The sequence below is a fragment of the Hypanus sabinus genome, chromosome 13 (genome assembly GCF_030144855.1).
Source record: "Hypanus sabinus isolate sHypSab1 chromosome 13, sHypSab1.hap1, whole genome shotgun sequence".
Lineage (NCBI taxonomy): Eukaryota > Metazoa > Chordata > Chondrichthyes > Myliobatiformes > Dasyatidae > Hypanus > Hypanus sabinus.
This window is the reverse complement of record NC_082718.1, coordinates 35,041,359-35,065,491: the sequence shown is the minus strand read 5'-3', so window position 1 is coordinate 35,065,491 and position 24,133 is coordinate 35,041,359. Positions and strand designations below refer to the sequence as shown.

Sequence of the window (24,133 nt, the reverse complement as noted above, 5' to 3'; positions counted from 1 at the left end):
ATGCCCTGATATGCCTTGGCCACAAAAAGGTTGATGGTGTGGGGGGGGGGGGGGAGAACAGAAAGGGGGCATCTGTCTAGTGGTTGCAATGGCCAGGGAAAGGAAAATTAATTATAAACAAAGAGGAAAAACCAACATTGCTGGCAAAGTTTGATGTCTCTCTACACATGTTTGTGCAGGCCAAAGTAATCTGAGCAGCAGACAGAAGGGGGAACAGTGTGTGTTCAAGTATTCCAATACCAGTGAATTAAAGCAGCTTTCAAAAGGCACTCAGAAAGCAAAGAACATTTAGTCCAGACTCCGAGAGCAGAGTTTGCATTGTTTGGAGGTCACTTTTAGCTAAAAAATAAAAGGTCAGTAAGTACTGGCCTATTTATCTCAAACTCCAATGTTCCCAAAAGAAAACAAAATCAATTCAGAGCAGTAACCAGCAATCAGATTTCTCCCCCCCATTCCCCCACCCACCCTCATGTTTTCCCCTCCCTCCCCACCCAGAAAACTGGATCTGAAATAAACTACTATTCCCCCTCCCACAACAAGCTGGTGGCACCACCACAGGGTCCTTTAGTGTCAAACTCCCCTCCTGCGAGGCAACGATGATTCAGAGGCTCTCTTTGCTTGAGCTCGTGCTGGAGGCCTCATGGTCTAGGCTCAGCAGTCTGATGTCACAGTCTTCAGCTTTTACTACTTCAGCCTTTCGCATCCAAGCGTGGTCAAAAATCTGCTCCAGCATAGGTCTCTCAGAAGGCCGCAGTGCAAGGCACCACTTGATCAAATCCTGACATTCTTGAGGGAGGAAAAAATAGTGTTAAAATCATATTCAACTCAAAAATCAATGCAAATCTATTATCAAACATATGTGTCACTATATACAACCCGGAGATTAATTTTCCTGCAGGCTTACTCGTCCCAGAACATTGCTGAACTATCTGCAGCAGACACACTGAAGTACTGTTTGAAATCCACTCACCAGAAGAAATTCTCCTCCTGAAATACACTTGACCACGCAAGATTTCTTCATCTTGTTCAAATGGGATATCCCCACACACCATGTCATACAGTAACACGCCCAAAGACCACACAGTCGCGGATCTTCCATGGTATCTATGGTAACGGATCCACTCTGGAGGGCTGTATACTCTTGTGCCTGTGAAGGAAGAAAATAAACCGTTTAACCCAGAGGGATTCCGAAAGCTAATTACATTTCAGTATTGGAGTGGCGGAGTCTAAAATGGGCCAGTGACCACCTCCTGCTTCATAGAATTCCGGATCCTTATTGAAATGTGCAAACAGACTGGTTAGTCTGCGCATCAGCTCCCGCAGTGAGCCAGTCAGCTGACTCCTTTGTTTACAAACGTAAGAAAAGCCTGAGATGGTGGGATTCCACGAAGCAGGAAGAAGGGCCAACCACAGCAAGTCAAAGGCAAGGGGGGGGGGGGGGGAATTATTTACTTGCTGAGAAACAGCGCGTAACAGACCATTCCGGCTCTTCCTGCCACTCCATACTGCAACCCACCTACTTAATCCGAGCCTAATCGCGGGACAATTTACCATGCCTAGGTCTCCGCGCTGTGGGAAGAACCCGGTGCACCCAGAGGACACCCACCCGGTTACGGGGAGAATGTACAAACCACTGGCAGGCAGCGACAGAGGCGAGAAATTGAGGCAATATAAAGTTGAAAATGGATTAAAAATAAAGAGCAAAACGGGGGGGGGGGGAGATCAGCAAGTGGTCACGGGCTGCTGTTGGGTCGCGAAGCCGCGGGGCTGAGCGCTGAATTGTGTCGCCGCCTGGGGAGGGTGGAGCTTGGAATCACAAACCAGTCCGTGGACTTGTAAGGGTTAACCCGAGGCGGCTCGAGTTTCACAACAAGGTAGGCGGAAGCATCGCGTAGCTCAAATAAAAAAGAATACGCTTCAGGGATTTTCTAATCTGGATCCCACCCCGCGCCCTTTCAAAATAAAAAGGTTGATATACCAAAATATAACCGAAAAGACAGGGTCTGCATCTCCACCCAGTTGGATGAAGAGAGTTTCCCTTCCACTCCCTAAAGTGAAGGGTATTCAGGTCATTAACAAAAACCAGCGTAAACTGCCGAGCCCCAATCACATCGCCAAGTCTCCAGAAAATCCGATATGTACGCTGTCAGACACACTGCCAAGCCCCGAAAACGGTGCATTACCGTCAAAATCCGTGTAGACCGTGTCCTTGAGCAGCGCCCCCGACCCGAAGTCGATGAGCTTGAGCTCGCCGGAGCGCAGGTCGACCAGCAGATTTTCGTCCTTGATGTCCCGGTGAACCACGCCGCAGTTGTAGCAGTGTCGGACCGCCTCCAGGACCTGTCTGAAGAAGACGCGGGCCAGCTCTTCCTCCAAAGCACCCTTCTCGGTGATAAAATCAAACAGGTCCTTGACCAACTCTGGCCGCTCCATGATCAACAAGAAGCTGTCGCCTCGCTCGTACCAATCCAGCATTTTAATGACCCCGCGAAAGCCTCCGGCCACCTTCTTAAGCAGCACGATCTCCAGGGGCACAAGGCTGCCATTCTAAAAACACCAAAGGAAGAGGGGCAGGTAAATACCTCGTATAACTGCAGACTGGGGAAAAAACTGGCCCGCCACATTAAAACCGAACGGTGTCCTTGTGCAATGAAAAGGCGTCGATGTTCCTCAGAAAAAAAAAAACAAAAACACCCCTTAAAACTATTTTCAACGTTTGCCTCTTATCTACACCGGCAACAACTATATCCTTCCAAATCAAAATTAATGGAATTTCCCCGTTTTCCTTTCCCACAAGGGCTGGCGAAGTCACATTTACAGATGTGCCGTTTTTAATTGACTCAAATGCCAGCATCAACGTTCGCGGAATAGGACGCAGGCAAATTAAACTAAGTGTCGTATGAAAATAAAATCCTGAAGTACCTTAGGAACCGCTCTCCGCTAACATAATTAATTAGCCGAAAGGTAAAGGGGAAAAAACGTTACAACTTACCAGCGAGCCCCATTCAGTCACTCGCTCTCTTGCCACATGTTTGACAGCAACCTACGGGGGAAAAAAAACGCAAAACGAAATGAGTTGGTTGTGAAGAAGGGGCCGGGAGGAAAAATGGTAAAGCGATTTATTTTAGCGTGTCCGGCGGCAGAGTAGAGAAAGCACTCACCGGGAGCCCATCAGTCAGCCGTACACCACTGTAGACAGTGCCGAAACCACCGCTGCCCAAGACTGCCCCAATCTGATAGACTTTCTCAAAAGGCTCCCGTTCCTTCACTGTACAGTGGAGAAAGCGATACATTTTATTACTTGTTTAAAAAAAAGCAATTTCAATTTTTATTTAAACCGCGTAAAAAGTTTATTTTAAATCCCCTCACCTCAAATGGTGAGGTGTTAACTCGTGCAATTCAGACACAACGCATAACAAACCGCAGTGAGTCCCCAAACACTACATAACGCATCAAAACATTGAGCCACGACTAATACAGCATTCCCAGAACAATTGCGCTAAAAATATCCGCACTCCATACACATTCTTGTTTTTTTTTTAAAAAAAGAGTATTTCAGGGACAGAGCCTGTACCTTGCTGCAACTGGATTTTTACTGGCAAATCCATACCGGTCGGGCTGCAAATGTGAGCAAATGAGCCGATCTTCTTAGAGAGTAGCATCGCAAAGTGTTCAAATGCAGCTGTTTAAACCCCGATCGAAAGAAATTAAGATGCAACGCAAAAAGATTTGCGCTATCGAAGACGCTCAGTAATTCCCTCCGAAGCTTCTTATTGCGTTTTAGGCGAGTAAATCCCGGAGTAAATGCGTGGTTTGTCTGATATTCAACCAATTCTTCCCGCACACAGTGCCGCTCCCCTCGTTGCAACGACTAAGTGTCAGCAGCTGAAAAGCCCTGCAAGCGTCTCTTGCAGCGTTGCTGATCTAAATGAGGACAAACCAACTTCTCAACTCCTATAGAGAAGAGCGGCAGGGGCGGATCGCTGGGCACTGAGAAATCAATCCGCTTAATTACAAACCCTCAGTTGTATAATCACCAACTCTGGGAAACGTATAGGATGCAAACTGTGCAATGCACAGCCAGACATCACAGCCGGGAGCGCGCAGACACAGACCCCGGCGCCTTTTACCTCGTTGCACTTGAGGCGGGGTCGCTGGGCGGATCCCCGGCCAGCAACTCGGCACTACTTCTCCGTAGTACTAGACGATGCACGGTTACAGTGTCTGAGCGCGGCGTGCCGCGGCTCCTCGCAGCGGAGAAGCTAAATGAAAAGCCGGCTTATTTGCATAGCGTGGGGATTCCGTCCAATGATCGGGCCAGCTTCCTTGCATTGTTGGCGGGGCCAACCAATAGCCAAAAGGTGGCTTTGAATGCGACCAATAGAAACAGCACCGCGCAGATGCCAATCATCTAAGTAGCAGAACCCAGAAAGATCCGGCTGTTGGCGGGAAATCCAGGGGGCTTGTTTTATTTATTTAATTTGTGTTGTTGCGTGGGTGCTTTTCTAATCCTGATTTGTATTATGTAAATATTGTCCGGAATATTATTCCCTGCGAGTACGGAGAATAATGCGTTTTGTGATGTTTACTCAGCACAGACTCGCAAATTGCAACATATACACAAATTGCTGGAGGAATTCGCAAAATGCAAACCCGTGTTGTTTTCACCGTGGCAAAGGAGTCACCGGTGTGCAGACTGCTCCCCGTGCGATTTTCTATTTTTCCACTTGAACAGGTGTCTTTTAAAAATTGTCTTTTAGCTAATTAAAGATATGAAATTAGCTGCAAATGGCTGCTTTCCCCTTGATCCGCGCAACATGAAAGGAGAACGGCGCAGTTGACGCAGCGCTGCAGACATGGTGGCTGTCCCGGATTCCCCTCCCCCGGTTCGGTCTGACCTGCTTTTTCCTGTTAGCGGGTGGTTCCACCTTAAACTGGGACACCAGAGGGCGCACGGAATAACGAAACAGCGGCGAGAGCCGCCCTGCCACCCAGCCGCTCTCCAAAAAGCAGCGCGCACACTCGCATCTGCAGATTAATATCTCCCGTTTAAGATTTTTGAGAAGATGCTCTCTACGCCGTTGAACCCAAAGCCATTAGATTAACGTATCCACATTTTTAATATATATATATATTTTTTTTTAAGACTAATCGTATAATATTTACCGGAATCGTCTATCATTTCGGCATTTAAAGCCAAGTGATGAGTTTCCCCTCGTGGTCACATTTTGTTTGTCTACAAAAAAATCCATTTCAAAAATTATACGAATAACTAAACAATGTTCAAAGTACACGTATTACCAAAGTATGTATATATTATAACAACCTTGAGCTTTGTCTTTTTACAAGCAGCCAAAAAAAAAAGAAATCCAAAAGAACCTATTTAAAAAAGGACGGACAAACACCCGGTCGGTAAGGAGTTTGTACGTTCTCCCCGTGACCACGTGGGTTTCTTCCCACAGTCCAAAGACGTACTGGTTGGAAGGGTAATTGGTCATTATAAATTGTCTCGTGATTTAGCAGGGATTGCTGGTAGTGTGAATCGAGGGGCTGGCAGAGCCTATTCAACACATTGACTCCAATAAAAACTAAACAATACCATTAGAGCCAAATTAGGCCATTTGGCCCATTGAGTCTACTCCTCCATTTCATCATGGCTGATGCCCAAATGACACGACCTTCACAGCTGCCTGTGGCAATGAATACCACAGATTCACCACTCTCTGCCAAAAACAAATTCCTCTCATCTCCGTTCTAAGTGGACTTCCCTCTATGTTGAGACTGTGTCCTTTGGTCTTAGATGCCCCCACCATAGGAAACACCCTCTCCACATCCACGCTATCGAGGCCCTTCAACATACCCTATAATGAATCCTGGTACGCTGGGGAGCTTCCCTTGTCCATCTCCAATGTCTTTCAGACTTGGGGCTAACATTTCTATCATTAGTCATTTAGATCTGGTCATCTGCATGCCTATTCCCTACAAACCAGCATAACCCTCTATTCCCAGCCTGGTACTGGAAAGAGATTATCAGGCAGATATAGGAAAGCTCCCCACCCATGTAATATTCTGAATGGCTCCCTGGAATCTCTAGTCCATGATTACTCAATGCGGACAATGAGTATTTGGGATAGTATTAAGAAAGTTGAATCCATGTACGAGAACACACAAAAGACCTGAATAAGCAATGGACGGGGCAAGGCTAATCTATGAGGTGCAGCCTATTCCTTCTGTATAAGAATATTCCCTACATTGGCCTCATTAACCATCTAATTAGGAAGTCAGGATAGCATATAACTTGGATGCAAAATAACTAGGAAGGGGGAATAAACACGAGAGATTTTAGAGGTGCTGGAAATCCAGGGCAACACCACACAAATGCTGGAGGAGCTCAGCAGGTCTGGCAGCATCTATGGAAACGAATAAGCAGTTGACATTTCCGCCCAACTTGTTCGGGGGAGTGGGGGAAGGTAAGGAGGACAAGCTAGAAGGTGACTGGTGAAGCCAGGTGGGTGGGGGGAGGGATGATGAAGTAAAAAACATGGAGCTGACGGGAAGAAAAGGTAAAGAATTGAAGAAGAAGGAATCTGATAGGCGGGGAGAGCAGGCCACGAAAGAAAAGGAAGAAGGAGGGGTACCAGGGAGAGGTGATAGGCAGGAAAGGAAGAGAAGAGGTAAGGCAGTGGGGCAGAGTGGGGAATTGAAGAAGAGGGAAAGAGGAGGGTGAAAAATTACCGGAAGCTGGGGTAATCCATGTTCATGCCACCAGGTTGGAGGCTACCAAGACGGCTTCTCCATCCTGAGCGTGGCCTCGTCATGACAGAAAAGGAAGCCGTGGATTGCGTTGCTGGAACAGGAGCTGGGATTGCAATTAAAATGGTTGGTCATCAGGAAATCCTGCTCTTTGCAGATGGACTGAAGGTGCTTGACCAAGCAGTATCCCAATATGTTGGTAATGTCCCCATGCTACGCCCTTTGTCCTGGTGGCGTTGGAATGATTTGGCAGAGTAGCAGAGGTCTATTTCTTAGATAACGGTGTGACAGCAGTAGTAGAAGTGAACAATTGGAGTGCCAATCAAACAGGGAACATGGTCTAAGGTGGTCTTGAGTTTTTTTGGTTGTGTCAGGTAAATATGGTGGCTTCTATCACTACCCTGATGTGCATTGTTGATAGTAGAATGTGCAGTGGGGTATCTGAAAATTTGTTGCTAGCAGCAGGAAACCCAACCTCTGATTTATTCTCTGAAGACAATCTTTATATGGTTAACCCAGATGGGTTTCTGATCAATGGTGACTTTACCAGCGGCGTTGATCGTGTGGGACTCAGTAATGGTAATATATTTGAATGTTAAGGGTTAACGCTTAATGGTTCCTTAAGGAGGTTCCTCCATGAGGTGAGGAGGGTGTAGTGGGAATAAGCTTCTACTATATATTATGTACTCCCAATGCTATGCACGTCAAATAGCCTCTGAGAAGATTGGTGATTGTTTGGGTATCCCAGTGTTTTACAGTCTCCGAGAGGACTCTGGGAGGCAGAGGCAGCACGTGCGAGCCACCTGGTGAGTAGACTGCGGGACGAGCAGTGAGCTGACGTTCGACTCCATTTTGCAATTAAAGCCTCCATTGTTTTGTTTGCCGGTTAAAGTGACGAAGGTGAGTGAAACGTCAAAGCAAATGCAGAGAGTGAGCGTTGGCAGCCTGCCCTTTGATTGCTGGTGGGATCGTTCTGCTATTGGAGATGGAAGCTGCCCTTTGATCCCTGGTGGGATCGCCCCGCTATAAGAGATGGAAACTGCTTTTTGAATGCTGGTGGGATCGCTCTGTTGCTGGAGAGAGCAGACGCTGCTGCTTGTGCCCGGAGAATGTTACCCAAGCTTTCTGCAGTTTGGTTATGGATATGAATATGGACTTGGACTATAGACTTTTTTAAAGTCTTGCAGTATTTTATCTTGTGTTTTTTGCCCAAACTTTCTAAGTTTTTTGTGTGTGCAGGGGAGGGTCTTGTTTTTTTGTGTAGGGAGTGTGATTTTTGGGTCGATAATTGTACTGCCATTCTTTTCTTTTTTTGTTTCGTGGCTATCTGGAGAAGAAGAATTTCAGAATTATGTACTTGGATAATACATGAACCTTTCAACGTTTTTTTTTTGGAATGACCAAGTCCAACTCCTGACCCTCACATGTGGCTTAGCTACTAAGCCTGGCAGAACCACATCTACTGACAGGAGAAGGGGCAAAAGTGATGCTTTAAAACTAGTTGTTTTGGGTAGATAGGGCTGGTCAGCCATGGCTGGCAGCTCAACCAGCAGGAAAACTGATCTCAAGCCTCCGCTGCCTCGTGGCTATTCCCACTCATGGGCAAGGCTTCAGGATTAAACCCCTAGGGAAAATCCGGAAAAAGGCTGGCATCCCTAAGGCAGTCCTACACGGACTGGCAACTCCTGAGAAGCCACCGGCACCAAACTGTGTTGGTCTCTGCTATTCCTTTAGGGTCATCAGCTCCATAGAGAGGGGGCTCTGCTGCCTGGCCAACAGCTTGCTCTCCATATCATACTGCCTGGCCTTGCTTGCATACTTGTGTTACATATCATGTAGAGAGCTGGCACACAACATCCATGCTCGACCCTGACCGAAGGAGGGCCTCAGAGAATGGTTAAATCCAGTCTGACGAGTGTTGCTGTAGATGCTCTTTGCTTGGCAGAAGGCTTACCAGCCTCATTTAAACTAATGTCACACTCCTTCAGTCCTGCACTGGACTTTGTACTTAAAACTCTGGGGGACTTAAGTACACAGTTCTATGACTGAGAGGAAATGTACCAGAGTCAAAATCAGGTTTACTATCACCGACATGTGACGTGAAGTTTGACCACAGCTGACACTGACATATCTGCCTGTTTTGGCTAATTGTCAGTCATTTTTCCAGTCCAGATGCAGCTTTCCCATCGTTCTTGAAGGTTTATTTGCCAAGACTGGGAGGAAAGTGTTTTCATAGCGTAATTGTAACAAGGTTTCGCTTAAGGATGGGAGTAGTCACTGAAATAAAAGCATCCGCTTAATTTGCCCTCCAGAAATCAATCAGATGGTATATCTTTATATCCTAGTAGCTTTGTTGTGAAAGACTTTCCCATCCACTTATTTACATAGCTGGAGTACAAAATTGAAAGACAGCTTTTTAGATGCTTATCTTTGACCAGTTGCTGCTTATTATTGCCCCGAATCCACTTCTACTCTGCAGCTATCTATACTGCTGACTAGTTGATGCTGTTAAGATATGTGTCTCAGTCACTGCCTCACTGAACAATCATCAAAGTGCATAACTTCTGTGAATTTCTGATGCAAGATTAACATTTCTAAGTTTCTTTGTCTTCCTGCTTGCAGAGGCGAATATCCAAAGGTAGAGATCCAAAGAGAAATAAAAGGTGACAGATTTGATGAATTAACATTTTTTTTCTCTCCACCTCCTTTCAGGGTTCCAGGCAGTCCTTCCAGGTGAGGTAACACTTCATCTGCGAATCTCCTGGGGCCGTCTGTTATACCATAACACCATAAGACATAGGAGCAGAATAGGCCATTGGGCCCATAGACCCTGCTGATTCTTTTATTTTCTCCTCCTCAACCCCGGTTCCCAGCCTTCTCCCCATAACCTGTGATGCTAGGTCCAATCAAGAACCAGCTGTGTGCGCTACATCCAATGCAGCCTCCTCTACATTGGTGAGACCCGTCATAAATTGGGGGCTGCTTCCTCATGCACCTCCACATCATCTGCCACAAGTGGGACTTCCCAGTGGCCAAACATTTTAGTTACGATTCCATTCCCATTCTAACGTTTCGGTCCATGGCTTCCCATTGTGACAAGGTGAGGCAACCGTCAGGGTGGAGGAGCAGCACCTAATATTCCATCTGGGTAGCCTCCAATCTGATGGTATGTATTTTGATTTCTCCTTCTGCTAAGAATAATTCTCACCCCTCCACTCTTCTTCTATTCCTTGCTCTAGCCCCTTATCTCTTCTCTCCTGCCTATCACTTCCTCCTGGGTCCCCTCCTCCTTCCCTTTCTCTTTTGACCCACTCTCCTCTCCTATCAGATTCCTTGTTCTACCTTTCTCATCCACCTGGCTTCACCTATCAGCTTCCAGCTAGCCTCCTTCCCCTCCCCCACCTTTTTATTCTGGCATCTTCCCCCTTGCTTCTCAATCCTGAAAAAGGGTCATGGCCGAAATCGTCGACTGTTTATTCATTTCCATAGATGCTGATTGACCTGCCAAATTCCTCCACATTTTGGGTGTGTTGCTTGATTACTTACATGCCTGTTACACCACTGGCATTTAGGGCAGCAATGAAGGTCCTCCTTCTCTGGTGGTGTTCAGGGCTTCATTCATCCTGCCAGTAGCTTCCTCTCAGTTTTCACCACTGTCAGCCATGCACGTCCCATGTGGAGTCTCAGTAATACCATCGCACTCAGATATAGAAGAATTCTTTATTGCTGTTTCTGTAACAGTTTGCTTTACCAGTCAGGGTTGTTAACCCTGAGCTGAACTCCCGAACCTGGTGGGCCGCTCTTAGTCTGACCTTTACTCTTTGACCTGTTTGGCATGGGTGACCCTGCCAAGAGCCCATACATAAAGCCCTGACTCCAGCCAACATAACTCTCTAGGTCTTTGAGAGACACAAGTTTACAAACGATGACGAGGTTGTGGTCATGTTGGAAATTCTCTCTTCATCAATGCTGCACAATCTGCTGAGTATTCCCAGCATTTTGTTTTTCAATTGAATATTTTGGAGGCAGTAACTCTCACTAAGCCTCAGTATCTAGGTATAACAATGCATCTAAAACCATACCTTTGGGTACAAAGTGATACTGGATGATGCTCCACATACATCTGTACAGTAGAGTAAGTGATGGGTCACTTGTGTTTGAATTTGCATAGTGATACTGCAAAAGAAAACGGGTTTACCTTCTTTCCTGAAAGTTGACATCCCTCCAAAATTGTCATTTCAAAGGTATGTATAACAAGGGTGTGCTGTCATTTTCCCAATCCAAGTTGACACACCTTCAAAAGTAGCTCACCTTGATAGAGGACTTCCAATGCCTTTGCAACTCAGAGGAAGAAGATTATTGGTAATAATAGGTTTGATATTAAGGATTCTTAACCATAAACTTCTGTCTAAAAAGCTGTATATCAATTTTCAACTCAACTATGTAAATGAGTGCATGGGAATGCCTTTCACATAGAAGTTATTAGGATATGAAGGTATTTCAATCTGATTGACTTCTGGAGGGTGAGCTAAGAACATGCCAATTTTATTTGACATTGAGCTATTTACTCTATTATTTATTTTACTTTCTGTGTTTGCTCATCGTCATCATCACCATTATGCACCTTGTCGTACGACGTGGGTGATCATGGTCTTTCCGTGACTATGATTGTTCTTGGCAAATGTTTCTATAGAAACGGCTTGCCATTGATTTCTTCTGAGCGGAGTCTTTACAAGACGGGTGACTCCAACTTTTATCAATACCCTTCAGAGATTGTCTGCCTGGTGTCAGTGGTTGCATGGGCAAGACTTGTGATATGACCATATGACCATCTACCACCTGCTCCCATGGCTTAAATTGACCTGAATCAGGAGGCTAAGCAGGTGCTACACCTTACCCATGCCAGCGGTAACCAAGGCTATTAAATAGCTTGAGAACAAAAGGGAGAATGTTAAAATTGAGGTGTTGGGTAAAATGGCAGGCACATAGTTGATGGGTGGAAATAACCCGGTCTCAGTCATCATAAGGTAGCAGAGCTTTGCATGAGCTTTACAGTGAGGCAGAGTCAAGCAGTGAAGATGAATGTTGGAGGCAGATGAGAGGTTCAAAGTTTTCAGTCCCAGAAAGTTGTAAGGAAAATTTATGGCATCAGTAGTAATGGAATACTGTTTGTAGGGTGAACTGCAGGGAACATAAGGATTATTAACAGAAAGGTTAGACCATTTGTCTCCTTAAGCCTGCTCTTCCATTCAATATGATCAAGGCAAATTTCTGTACTTCAACATCATTTTCCAACCCTCTTCTCAGAGTTAGCTGGCCAGTGGTGTAGTGGGGTCATCACCGGACTTCAAGGCCAGTGGTCCCAGGGTTCGAATCTGGCTACCTCCTTGCACGCTTTCAAACCATGCTGGGTTGAGCATCGAGCTGGCAACTCAACTTGGGAAAAAAACAGACAAAATGCTAAAGAAATGGCAAAGTTGCCACCCAATGTGGCACAAGGAGTTGAATAATGTAACTCATGTATGTTGATTCTCAAATATCCTAAAGTCTATCAAGCTTAGTTTTAAGTATAATCCATGACCAAGCCTCTGTAGCTTTCTAATTTAATAGGCTGCTCTACAAGGCTTCTGGACCAAAGGAATTCCTGTTCATTTCAATTCTAAATAACCTATCTCTTGTTCTGAGATTGTAATCCATAGTTCTAAGCTCTTAATTCAGACGAAGCATCCTCCCATGTCTACCTTGTCTACTATGACTACCCTGTCAAGCTTTTCGTTAGTTTTGTTTATTTCAGTCAGGTGATTTATCATTCTTTTGAACTGTAATGAATAGAGTTATCCCACTCAAACTCTCCTCAGGTGACTGACCTGCCATCCATTAACCTGCCCAGTGAACTCTCACTACTGTCCCTATCAGAAAATATATTTTTCTGCGGGTAAGTAGACCAAAACTACACATGGTCTCACCAAGATAGCTTCAGACTTCCCAATATTTATTTTGGAAGGCATAAATATTTAGTGATGTTCTGCAGAGTGTAGATGGAGAACTTCTTGTATAAAGTGTTATGTAACACAGGCACGGAAAATGCTAAAAATCAGAATTAGGTTTAATATTACTGCATATGTCATGAAATTTGTGAAAAAATACCCAGTAAGTCAAGCATCTCTGTGATAAAGAGTACGTTCCCACAAATTTTTACCACCGCTCTGAAATCCTAAATATTGTTTTTATTCCCACCACAATACTGTACTACTTGCTGAGAACTTCCAACATTTTCTGTCTTTATTTTAGATTTCCAGCAAGCGCAGTATTTTGCATTATGTTTAATCAACAAATTGCATGACCACTCATTCCTTGTCTGAGAAATCAATATTATGCCAAGATAGTCTAGACGAGTCAAATAAAGGTTCTGCGCCTTCAGACATGGATGTAGTGTCACTGTATTACACTGTAATTATAATTTTGCATTGACATTGCTTCTTTATTACAGGAACATATTGTGCAACATTTGAACTATCAGCAGATTTTTTGACAATTGCCCTCTGAAAATGTAATTAATACCTGTAGTGTTAATTTTGTTTTAAGTGAAGATACGTCACCATCTTTATATTTAATAAGTCATAATTTATTATTTAAAGGGGAAAACATTAAAATGATTGGATGGTATATTGAATAGTTTGCAAAAAAGCAGAATAACAGATCACAGTGCATGATTAACTTACATCCATTAACTGGCTTTCTAGGTAGAAGGCAATAGTGCAGCCTCTCAGTTTAATAATTTCTGCAAGCAGTCAGCACCAATCATGGCTACGCATTCAATAGGAACTCAGAATTATGTGTTAGCACTGGTAAAGATCCTCCAAGAGAACTACAACCTTGTCGTAGGGTTTGGAGGCTTGCGTGCCTCAATGTCCCAGAGAGTTGTGTTGGCTAGAGCCAGGGCTTTGTGCTTTGGTTCTTGATAGGGTCAAACAGGTCAAAGAGTAGAAGACAGACCAAAAGCGGTCCACCTGTCCTCCAGGTTCAGGGGCTCAGCGCAGATCTAACAGTCCTGACTGGTGAAACAAAACTGTTATGGAAACAACAATGATGAATCCTTCTTTATCTGTGTGTGATGATATGGACAGGCAGAGGTGGAAGACCTTTATTGCTGTCCCAAACATTAGCAGCATAATAGACAGCAAGTAAGTAGTGGTAAAGATAATTTGAAGTCGGTGCAGGGGTAGAATGAGATAGCGTTTGGTACTACTCGTATTCAGACTACTTTATACCTATGATTGTGTGGCTAAGTATAGCTCCAATGCCGTATGTATTTAAGTTTGCTGATGACAGTGCCGTTGTGGCCAAAACAAAGGTCATAATGAATCAGCATATAGAAAGGAGACTGCAAATCTGTCTGAGTGTTACCCCAACCTCTCATTCAACATCAGCATAACCAAAGAGCTGATTGTTAACTACAGGAAGATGAAACTGGACCTGCATGTGCCAGTTCTCATGAGGGGTCAAAAGTGGAGAGGCTCAGTTCCTTTAAATTCCCGCATCCAGGACAATGCCTCAGAAAGGTGAGTTCTATTATTAAGGACCTCCATCACCCAGTATGTGCCCACTTCTCATTTCTACCATCAGGGAGAAGATACAGAAGCCTGAAGGCACACACTCAATGATTCAGGAACAGCTTCTTCCTCTCTGCCATTTGATTTCTGAATGGACATTGAACCTATGAACAATACCTCACTACTTTTTTTTCTCTTTTTGCAGTATTTATTTAACTTTTTTAATATATATATATGTATATATATATATACTTACTGTGATTCATAGTTTTTAATATTGTGCATTGTAATTTACTGCTACCACATCACAACAAATTTCACAACATATGCCAGTGATAGTCAACCTGATTCTGATTCTGAAATTCCATAACGTTAATATGATAAAAATCATTGACATAAAGATCATTGCAAAAGGGGCACAACAGCAGCTTTCTTAGAAGTTTGCATTGATTCGGCATGTTACCAAAAAAGTTGACAAACTTCTGTAGTTGTACTGTGGAGAGTATCCTAACTGGTTGCAAACACCAATGCCCTAGAGCTAGAACAAAAAAAGGCTACAGAATGTGGTAGACACAGCCCAGTCCATCACAGTCAAAACCTCCCCACTATTCAGTTCATTTACATAGAGTGCTGCCATAAGAAAGCAACATCCATCATCAAAGACCCTCACCTTCTCACTACTACCATCATGCAGGAGGTACAGAAGCCTTAGGTACCGCACCATCAGGTTCAGGAACAGTTACTAGTCAACAACCATCAGGTTCCTGAACCAGCGTGGATTATTTCACTCATGTCAATTCCGACATGACTCAACAATCTACAGTAGTGGTCGCCAACCCGTTGATTGTGATTGGCTGGTGGATCTTTGAGATTTTCCCAGTAGATCCGGAAAAAAAATGAAAAATAAATACACAAGTACTGTTGAGAGATTGTTTCTGGTTTGCAGGGTTTTAGTTCTGTTCTTTATGCCCAGTGTGCGTGTGTGTAGCTCCCCCGCCACACACTACACAGTGTACTTCAGTGGTCCCCAACCACCGGGCGGCGAGGAAACAATATGATTTGTTAAACTTGAACGCACGTGAGGTCATCAGTCGCCTAAATGCAGAGACGCTCTTGCACTAGGGATCACTGGTTGGCCTCTGGTGACTGGCCGCCTCGCACATTCGGCGGGAAGTGCCGATGCTGCTGGACTGGAGCACGGAAAGATGGGCGCCGCCTCTAAACCTGTTCAGCACACTGAATGTTCGTGGGGAACCCGGTGCTAAAATATTCACAGACCTCATTGGGGCTCAGAGTCTCGTCAATAGCAGAGCAGCTACCTTGCTGCGATCTACTGAAACAAACTTTTGCGGCTGATAGATCCTACAAGTGGGGCGGGCGCGCGTCCTGTCGCACTCCTCACTCGGTCGTTCGCTCTCTCTGGACTGCGACCGCCGCGGCTCCGGCACAGGGACCTCTGGCCCTGACCTTGTCCTCCCACCCCACCCATGACCAGCTGTACCTGGCCAAGATGGTTGGGCAAGAGGCTGGAGTTCAGGCCCGGAGGCTGTCTAACGAGGCAATGAAGCCCTCAAAATTTGAGTCCAAGCACCCCGCACTTAAAGACAAACCAACTGAGTTTTTTCAGCAGAAAAAACATGAGCACGCGGGATAGAAGCTAAGTGCTGACAGCCACGTAAACTAAGTTGCAGAATAGACTGGACATAAGGAACTCGTTCGAGTATCGCAGCATTCCGGTCGTGTTTAACACCTCCCCACCCCCCCCCCCACCCCCCCACCGTCGGCCGGTCTGCAAGAATACTGTCAATATTAAACCGGTCCACGGTGCAAAAAATGTCCAAGGTGGGCATACATTATTTCCATTATTTCTACTTCTGGTCTTTTCTGCCCGGTGTGCATGCGTGTGACTAACTGATTTAGTTGGGTCGATCTTGCCTTTCACTAAGGCTGAGGTAGGGGATCTTGGGCTTAAAAAGGTTGGTGACCAGTATTCTACAGACTTATTTTCAAGGACTCTTTACAACTTGTGTTCTCAGTATTCTTTATTGGCATTGTTTGCCTTCTGTTGCACATTGTTGTTTGTCAGTCTTTGTTAATGTATGGATTTTCATAAATTTGTCTATATTTGTATTTTTCCCTGTAAATGTCTGGAAAAAGGTGAAACTCAAGGTAATATATTGTAACATATATGTACATTGATAATAAATTTACTATGTACCTTGATTTTGGTTGGTACTGAGCTAGAAAAGAAGCCATGACTGGATCGAGAAAATGCTACCAGACAATCCTTAAAACATTGTTGGAAGATGGTAAAATTATTTGCACCAGAAGCTTCTGACAGAGGAGGGTAGGGAAAGATAAGTTACCTGCGTTTCAATATCATAGAATGTCTAAGTCAGTGGTTCCCAAAGTGGGTGATATTGCGCCCCCGCCCCCAACCAGGGAGGTTGGAATTTCTAAGTGGGTGATAAAGATATAGGGGGTGCTTGGTAACAAGAGTTATTTTGGGTTGTTGTGCAGTTACTCAGAGAGAAAGACATTCCATTTACCAACATTCTTGCTTGTCCAACAGATGGGGCACCATCAATGACAGGACACCATCGCGGGATTATCTCTTCCATTGAAAAACTGTACCGAAAATATTTACCATTCACTGTTCAATCCACAGACTCCATTTTATCACAAAAAATCTAAGTGATTGACTGCATAAATCATTAAGTATTGTTATCACAGTGGTAAATGAAATCAAGCCTCATGCTCCCAGCTCTCAACTATTTCGAGAGCTTTCTATTGAGAACGACAAACAGGTTGAATGCTTGCTGTTGCACACAGAAGTCAGGTGGTTCTCAAAAAATGGCTCTCAGATTGCTCTTAAAAGGAAACTACCTGGGATACTTTGCTTTTTGAAACTGTAATAATATTCTTTGAAGATCCCTGTGCTTTATTCAGTAATCAATTGAAGAATATTAGGCATGACATTGCTTATTTTTCAGAATTACTTGCAAGTTGAATAACATCAATCTTCAATTGCAAGGAAATGATGTGAATCATCAAAGTGAAATCAGTTGTCTCTGCATTTCTGCCCAAGTAGTCTCTATTTAAATGCAACATGGGCTGCTGCAAACTTTTCCCCTCTCCAAGCCTCCCTGGTTTGGAAGAGAAAGAAAGAATACCAGATGAGGACCTTCAGGTATACAGTGCCCAGTGGGTGAGCTACATAAAAACATGACAGATATTTCAGGATCTTCTCTTGATCCAAATTCCAGATTGGGTAATAAATCCATTCCTGAACACTTGCAATGTGGAATTAACAGGAAGAATGGAAGAAGAACTGATCTTGCTACAAAATGACTTTGAGCAGAAGCTGAGGTTCAAAAAAATCTTATCAAGATATTTGGTTGCAGCAAGAAGCCTCTGAAGGTCAAGATGTTCTTTATTACCTTTCTAACATCATATTTAGAGGAGCACGGTTTCAGTACAGTTGCACAACTTCTTTCAAAGCAAAAAACAGATTGTAAATTACAGAACTTGGGGATCTGAGACTCGTTCTGAGTGACATTCAGCCTGATGTTGAGAAGCTGATATCACTGTATCAAGCCTAGCCATCTCATTGAAAGGTGAAAAAGCCATGACTTTAGACTATTAATGTGCACTCTAGAATTGTTATGAATATCTGTCCCACGATTAATACCCAAAATATCCTGTGATTGTCTGATGGCAATTGCCAAAGGTTCTAAGGCAATGTTAAATAGTAATGGACTAAGAGGACATCGCTGTCTAGTGCCCCGAAATAGGCGAAAAAAGGGAGATCTTTGATTATTGGTAAACACTGAGGCTACTGGAGTATGATAAATCAATTTAATCCATGATATAAATATCGGACTAAAATTAAACTTCTCCAACACATTAAATAAGTAAGGCCATTCAACTCTGTCAAATGCTTTCTCCGCATCTAATGAAATCATGCATTCTGAAGTATCATGTGAGGGAGTATAAACAATATTCAACAATCTCCTAATGTTAAAAAAAGAATAACGATTTTTAATAAAGCCAGTTTGATCATCTGAAATAATTTTGGGTAATACCTTCTCCAATCTAGATGCCAGTAACTTGGAAAAAATCTTGGAGTCTACATTCAATAAAGATATAGGTCTATAAGAAGCACAATTAGTAGGGTCTTTATCTTTCTTCAATATTAGAGAAATGGAAGCTCTATAAAAAAATTGTGGCAAATTCCCTAATCTAATGGCTTCCTCAAAAACCTTACCTAACCAAGGGGAAAGAGTAGCGGAAAAAAATTTAAAAAATTCAACTGTATAACCATCTGGACCCAGTGCTTTCCCAGAATTCATTGAGGAAATAGCCCCCTTCATTTCTACATCCGTAATAGGAGTATCCAATATCAAAAGATCATCAGATGATAACACTCTAGAATTGTTGATGAAAATAGTTTTACTGTAATTATACAAAAATAATTTTATTGATAGCTTCAAAGGGATTTGAATAATTTTTGCAATTATTTGTCACTGCTTTGACTTTACAGTTGCTATTTTCTTTCACGGCACATCATAAATCAAAATTATTTTTGTTTTTACGTAATGGCCAGTAACAGAGAGAGGGGCACTGGGATGTGGTCTGAGAGCGATGGGCACAGGAACCCAAAAAAGTATGGAAACCACTGATCCACAGCATCAAAACAACAGAGAGACACCCTCCCTTATTTCACTCTCCAAACTGGCGATAGGTCTAACATTTCGGAGTGGATGTTTGGGTACGAGGTGCGGAGATGGGGAGGAAAAGTCTCCATCACTGCAATAGCCATGGAGTTTACTAAAGCATTTACAACCAACATCAAATTTTAAAACCTTAGCTTGTATCACACAGGTAGGGATTTCCACAAGACAAGCTTTATGATCTCAGTGACTTTTTTTTGATTCTTTAGCTCCTTAAAATGAATTTTCTAATCATGGCTTTGCAGCTGTTGTCATTACTGACAATCCTCAAGGCTGCAGGAGAATCCTGATTGTCAGAGCTCTGTTATGTTTAAAGATTCACAAAGAAAAGCATCGCAGCTATAACGTCAACACCCACCAAACTCTCTGTGTGGAAGGTTGGCGGCTCATCCAGCTGACTTAATGTTGGTTGGTTGTTTGCACTAAAACCATTTGAGAGGTTATTCCCATATCTGAATTGGGATGGGGGGAGCGGTTTCTATTCAGGCTGTACCAAACAACACAAGGTGAATGCTAACTGTAGATACTCAAAGTTCAAAGTAAGTGTTATTATCAAAGTACATATATGTCACCATACACAACCCCGAGATTCATTTTCTTGTGGGCATACTCAACAAATAAATAGAACAATTGCTATAGCAGAATCAATGAAAGGCCACCCAACTAGAGTTCAGAAGACAACAAACTGCAAATACAGAAATAAACAATAATAATAAATAAATAAGCAATATCAAGAACATGAGATGAAGAATTGAATTTTATTACATACATCCTTCATATAGATGAGGAGTAAAAATCTCTATGTTACATCTCCATCTAAATGTGCAATGTGCAATTTATTTCATGAGTTCTTGAAAGTGAGTCCATTGGCTGTGGGAACATTTCAATGATGAGTCAAGTGAAGTTGAGCTATCCCTTTTGGTTCTAGAGCCTGATGCTTGAGGGGTAGTAACTGTTCCTGAACCTGATGGTGTGATCCTGAGACTGTTGTAAATCCTTCCTGATGGTAGCAGTAAGAAGTGAGCATAAAGCCATAAGATATAGGAGCAGAAGTAGGCCATTCAGCCCATTGAGTCTGCTCTGCCATTCAATCATGGGCTCATCCAATTATTCCAGTCATCCCCACTCCCCTGCCTTCTCCCCATACCCTTTGATGCCCTGGCTAATCAAGAACCTATCTATCTCTGCCTTAGATGCACCCAATGACTTGGCCTCCACAGCCACTCATGGCAACAAATTCTCTTATCACCTCCGGGTCATTGTACATGTCCTGGGTGGTGGGAGTTCCTGATGATGGATGCAGCTTTCCTGTGACAATGTTTCATGTATGCTCAAAGGTTGGGAGGGATTTACCTGTGGGTATGTTGGAGTCTGTCGCTACACCTGCCTTACACCTCCTCCCTCACTACCATCCAGGGTCCTAGACAGTCCTTCCAGGTAAGGCAACACTTTATCTTTGGTTTGTTGCAGTCATTTACTGTGCTTGGTGCTAGCAGTATGGCCTCCTGTACATCAGTGAGACCCAACGTTGATTGGGAGAGACTGCTTCACCGAGCATCTATGCTCCATCTGCCAAAACAAGCGGGATCTCCCAGTGGCCACCCATTTTAATTCTGCTTCCCATTCCCATTCCGATAAGTCTATCTATGGCCTCCCCCGCTGTTGTGATGAGGTCACACTTAGGTTGGAGGAGTAACCTCCAACTTGATGGCATGAACATCAATTTCTCAAGCTTCTAGTAATGTCCCCCAACTACCCTTCCACCCCTTCTCCGTTTCCCATCCCCTTTTCCCTCTCTCACCTCATCTCATCAATCAACTTCCCAGCTCTTTATTTCATCCCTCCCCCTCCAGGTTTTACCTATCACCTAGTGGTTCCCTCTGCCCCTGCCCCCACCCCACATTTTAAATCTACTCCTCAGCTTTTTTTCTCCAGTCCTGCCGAAGGGTTTCAGCCCGAAACGCCAACTGTACTTTTTTTCCATAGATGCTGCCTGGCCTGCTGAGTTCCTCTAGCATTTTGTGTGTGTTGCAGGCATTTCCAGCATCTTAAGATTTTCTCTTGTTCAAAGGCAGGGTGGTAGTTATTTTCTACATGAACTTATTAAGGCCTTTGACAAGATCCTGTATGGTAGTCTGGTTGGATGGTGGGATAGGTTAGATTGCAGGGTAAACAGGGTAACAGGGTAACCTAGCCAATTAGATACAAAATTACTGGTGGAAGGCTTCATAAGGTGGTAGTGAAAGGTTGTTTTCAACATTGGAAGTCTATGACCAGCAATGTACTGCTAGAATCAAAGTGGGCCCATTGTTGTTTTTGTGCATCTATTAGCAATTTGGATAAGTGTGAAGATAACATCAAAATCTGTGGTGTGAAGATTGTCTACAGTTACAACAGGATCTAACTCATCTGGGATAGTAGTCTAAGGAATGACAGGTATGAAGATCTGGATGTGATCAGCTGCCAGAAGAGGTGGTAGAGATTCCTAAAATGTCGAGTGTGCTTCCTCAGTCTGCTGTGCCCCCTCGCTGATGGTAGCAATGAGAAGAGGGCATGTCCTGGATGGTGAAAGACCTCAGTGATGGGTACCAACTTCTTGACATATTGTCATTTGAAGTCTTTAATGGTGGGGAGGCTAGTGTCCATGATGGAGCTCGCTGAGTTTACAAACCTTTGCAGTTTTTTAACGATCCTGTGCATTCACACCTCCATAACTGACAGTGAAGCAACTAGTCAGAAACCTCCCACGAAACGTCAGTAGAAATTTACTGGAGTCTTTGGAAACATAACAAACCTCCTCAAAATTTTAATGAAATACTTGCATGTCCTCTTTGTTTCCAGTCCTGATGAAGGGTCTCAGTCCGAAACATCCATTGTTTATTTCCCCCCCGTAGATGTTACCTGACTATTTGAGTTCCTATAGCATTTTGTATGTGCAGCTCAAGATTTCAGGCATCCACGGAATCTCTTTTGTTTAATACTAAAGCACAAAAATAACTTTTCCTGGTTCAATGACCTAGTCTTGCCTCAATCTAGAGGGTGTGTAAAATGATTATCTTATAAAACTACTAACCCTAGCAGTGATTCACACATCTTCCTGTGTAGTCATCACTCAGTCGAATTTTTAATGACAAGAAATAGAGAAACATATTGGATATTGAAAGGCCTGGATTGTGGATGTTTCTGATTGTGGGGGAGTCTCAGTCCAGAGGGCACAACCTCAGAATAGAGGGACATCCATTTAGAACAGAGATGTGGAGAAATTTCTTTAGCCAAAGAGTGGTGAATTTGTGGATTTCTTTGCCTCAGGCAGTTGTGGAGACCAGGTCACTGAGTGTATTTACAGCGGAGTCTGATAGATTCTTGATAAGTCAGGGAGTGAAAGGTTACGGGGAGAAGGCAGGAGAATGGGGTTGAGAGGGGAATTGGATCAGGCATGGAGCAGAGTCGATGGCCTAATTCTGCAGCTACGTCTTATGTTTTTATGGATTAAAATCTGTTATTTATTTAACTGATGCCATGAATATTCTTGTTTCCTCGAAAACAATAGGGGTGCTTTTGTCACAGACGCACTACTGGGAAAGATTAACAACCATTTCCTGTAAAACACATTAAATGTCCCATGGTACAGTCACTCTTCTGGTGATACTTTATTTTGCATTCTGCTACAGTTTTACCTTACACTCCCTCATAGCACTGTGTTATGATTTAATCAGTATGGACAGTTTTCAAAAGAAGTCTTTCACTGTATTTGATGCAGAAATACATCTTAGGATATGCTGGGACACATCATCAGTGATGTAACTTGGGGTTTTTCAGGTCTTTCAAAATCAGTCACTCTCACCCAGTTGACCTAGCCAGAGTTGATCAGGCCCCAGCTTGTGTCCCAGCAGCACTGGTCCACGGGTGACACCTTTTGAATGATAGCCACCTGAAGACTCGCTCAGCAGCAGCTGTGATGATGCCGATGGCTCTTCTCTTTGCAGCTTCTGTAATAGCAAGGAGAGAGGTTCTACAGAATGAGAAGCCAGGAAAAAAAACCTATATACTCCACCTCTAGAGGCTCACATTGTGCACTCCAACCCTCCCTGGCACTGCTGTACTCGGATTTCTTATGTTCAGTGCATGTGATAATAATAAACCAAATCCAGTTCCAAATGACTTTGGCCATTTTTACATTACCACTCCATCATTTATGAAGGTGGTATGTTCCAGGAAGGCGGTTAATAAATCATAAAGGCTGAGCCAAGTGCATTTTGGGAATGCTGGAAACATTTTTTATGTATGGAGGGTGGTGTCCATTTTGGAAAGAAAGCTCTGTAAAATGAAACTGCACACCTCGAAGAATCAACAGAATTGCAACAAAATATAAGGTGAATATTTCTAAACTGAGGAACATCTGTGTTCTGTTATTGCTGCTTTCATGGTGCTTAGGGTTTGCAGGGCTAGATCTGAGGCAATTCTCACATTTACCATTAAAGAACAATTGACAAGGTTTCCCATTACATTTTATGTGGAATTTCAGACTTCTGAAAGCACATACAGTACAGTGGAGTGGAGACACTTTTCTAGTAATGGATGTGTAAGGTGCTCCAATAGCCTGCAGATCACCCTTGGACAAGGTGTAGCACCTTCTTAGCCCCCCCCCCCACCCGATCAGTCACATGAAGCCATGGGAGCAGGTGGTGGATTGACATATGAGCAGCTGGTGCATATCCCAAGTCCTGGTTATTCGACCACTGATGCCAGGCAGACAATCTCTGAAGAGTATTGATAATGGCTGGGGTCATCCATCTTGTAAAGACACTGCCCAGAAGAAGGCAATGGCAAACCACTTTTGTAGAAATTTTGCCAACAGCGATCATGGTCGTGGAAAGGCCATGATCGTCAGCATCTTAACTCGCAGCATATAACAAATGAACAATAGTACAGAAGGCCATTCTACCCCACCCTCATATCCATTTGATCCATCTCCAACACCTCTCTACCCTTTCCTGATCTCTCCATCTCTGCAGACAGATTATCCACCAACATCTTTAACAAATCCATTGACTCCCACAGTTCCCTTGACCAAATCTCTTCTCTCCCTGCCGT

The 24,133-nt window shown here is 43.7% G+C and overlaps 1 protein-coding gene across 1 annotated transcript; it reads right to left on the bottom strand.

The window, feature by feature from the left end:
* Positions 1-488: 488 nt before the first annotated feature.
* pim3 (Pim-3 proto-oncogene, serine/threonine kinase) lies at positions 489-4,098 on the bottom strand. The gene is made up of 6 exons (XM_059987450.1): positions 3,575-4,098; positions 3,162-3,268; positions 2,993-3,043; positions 2,184-2,547; positions 971-1,147; positions 489-786 (listed from the first exon to the last, which is right to left on the bottom strand). Exons 1-6 carry the CDS (start codon positions 3,660-3,662, stop codon positions 602-604), a joined length of 972 nt encoding a protein of 323 aa, XP_059843433.1. The 5' UTR covers positions 3,663-4,098; the 3' UTR covers positions 489-601.
* Between the last annotated feature and the right edge of the window lie 20,035 nt (positions 4,099-24,133).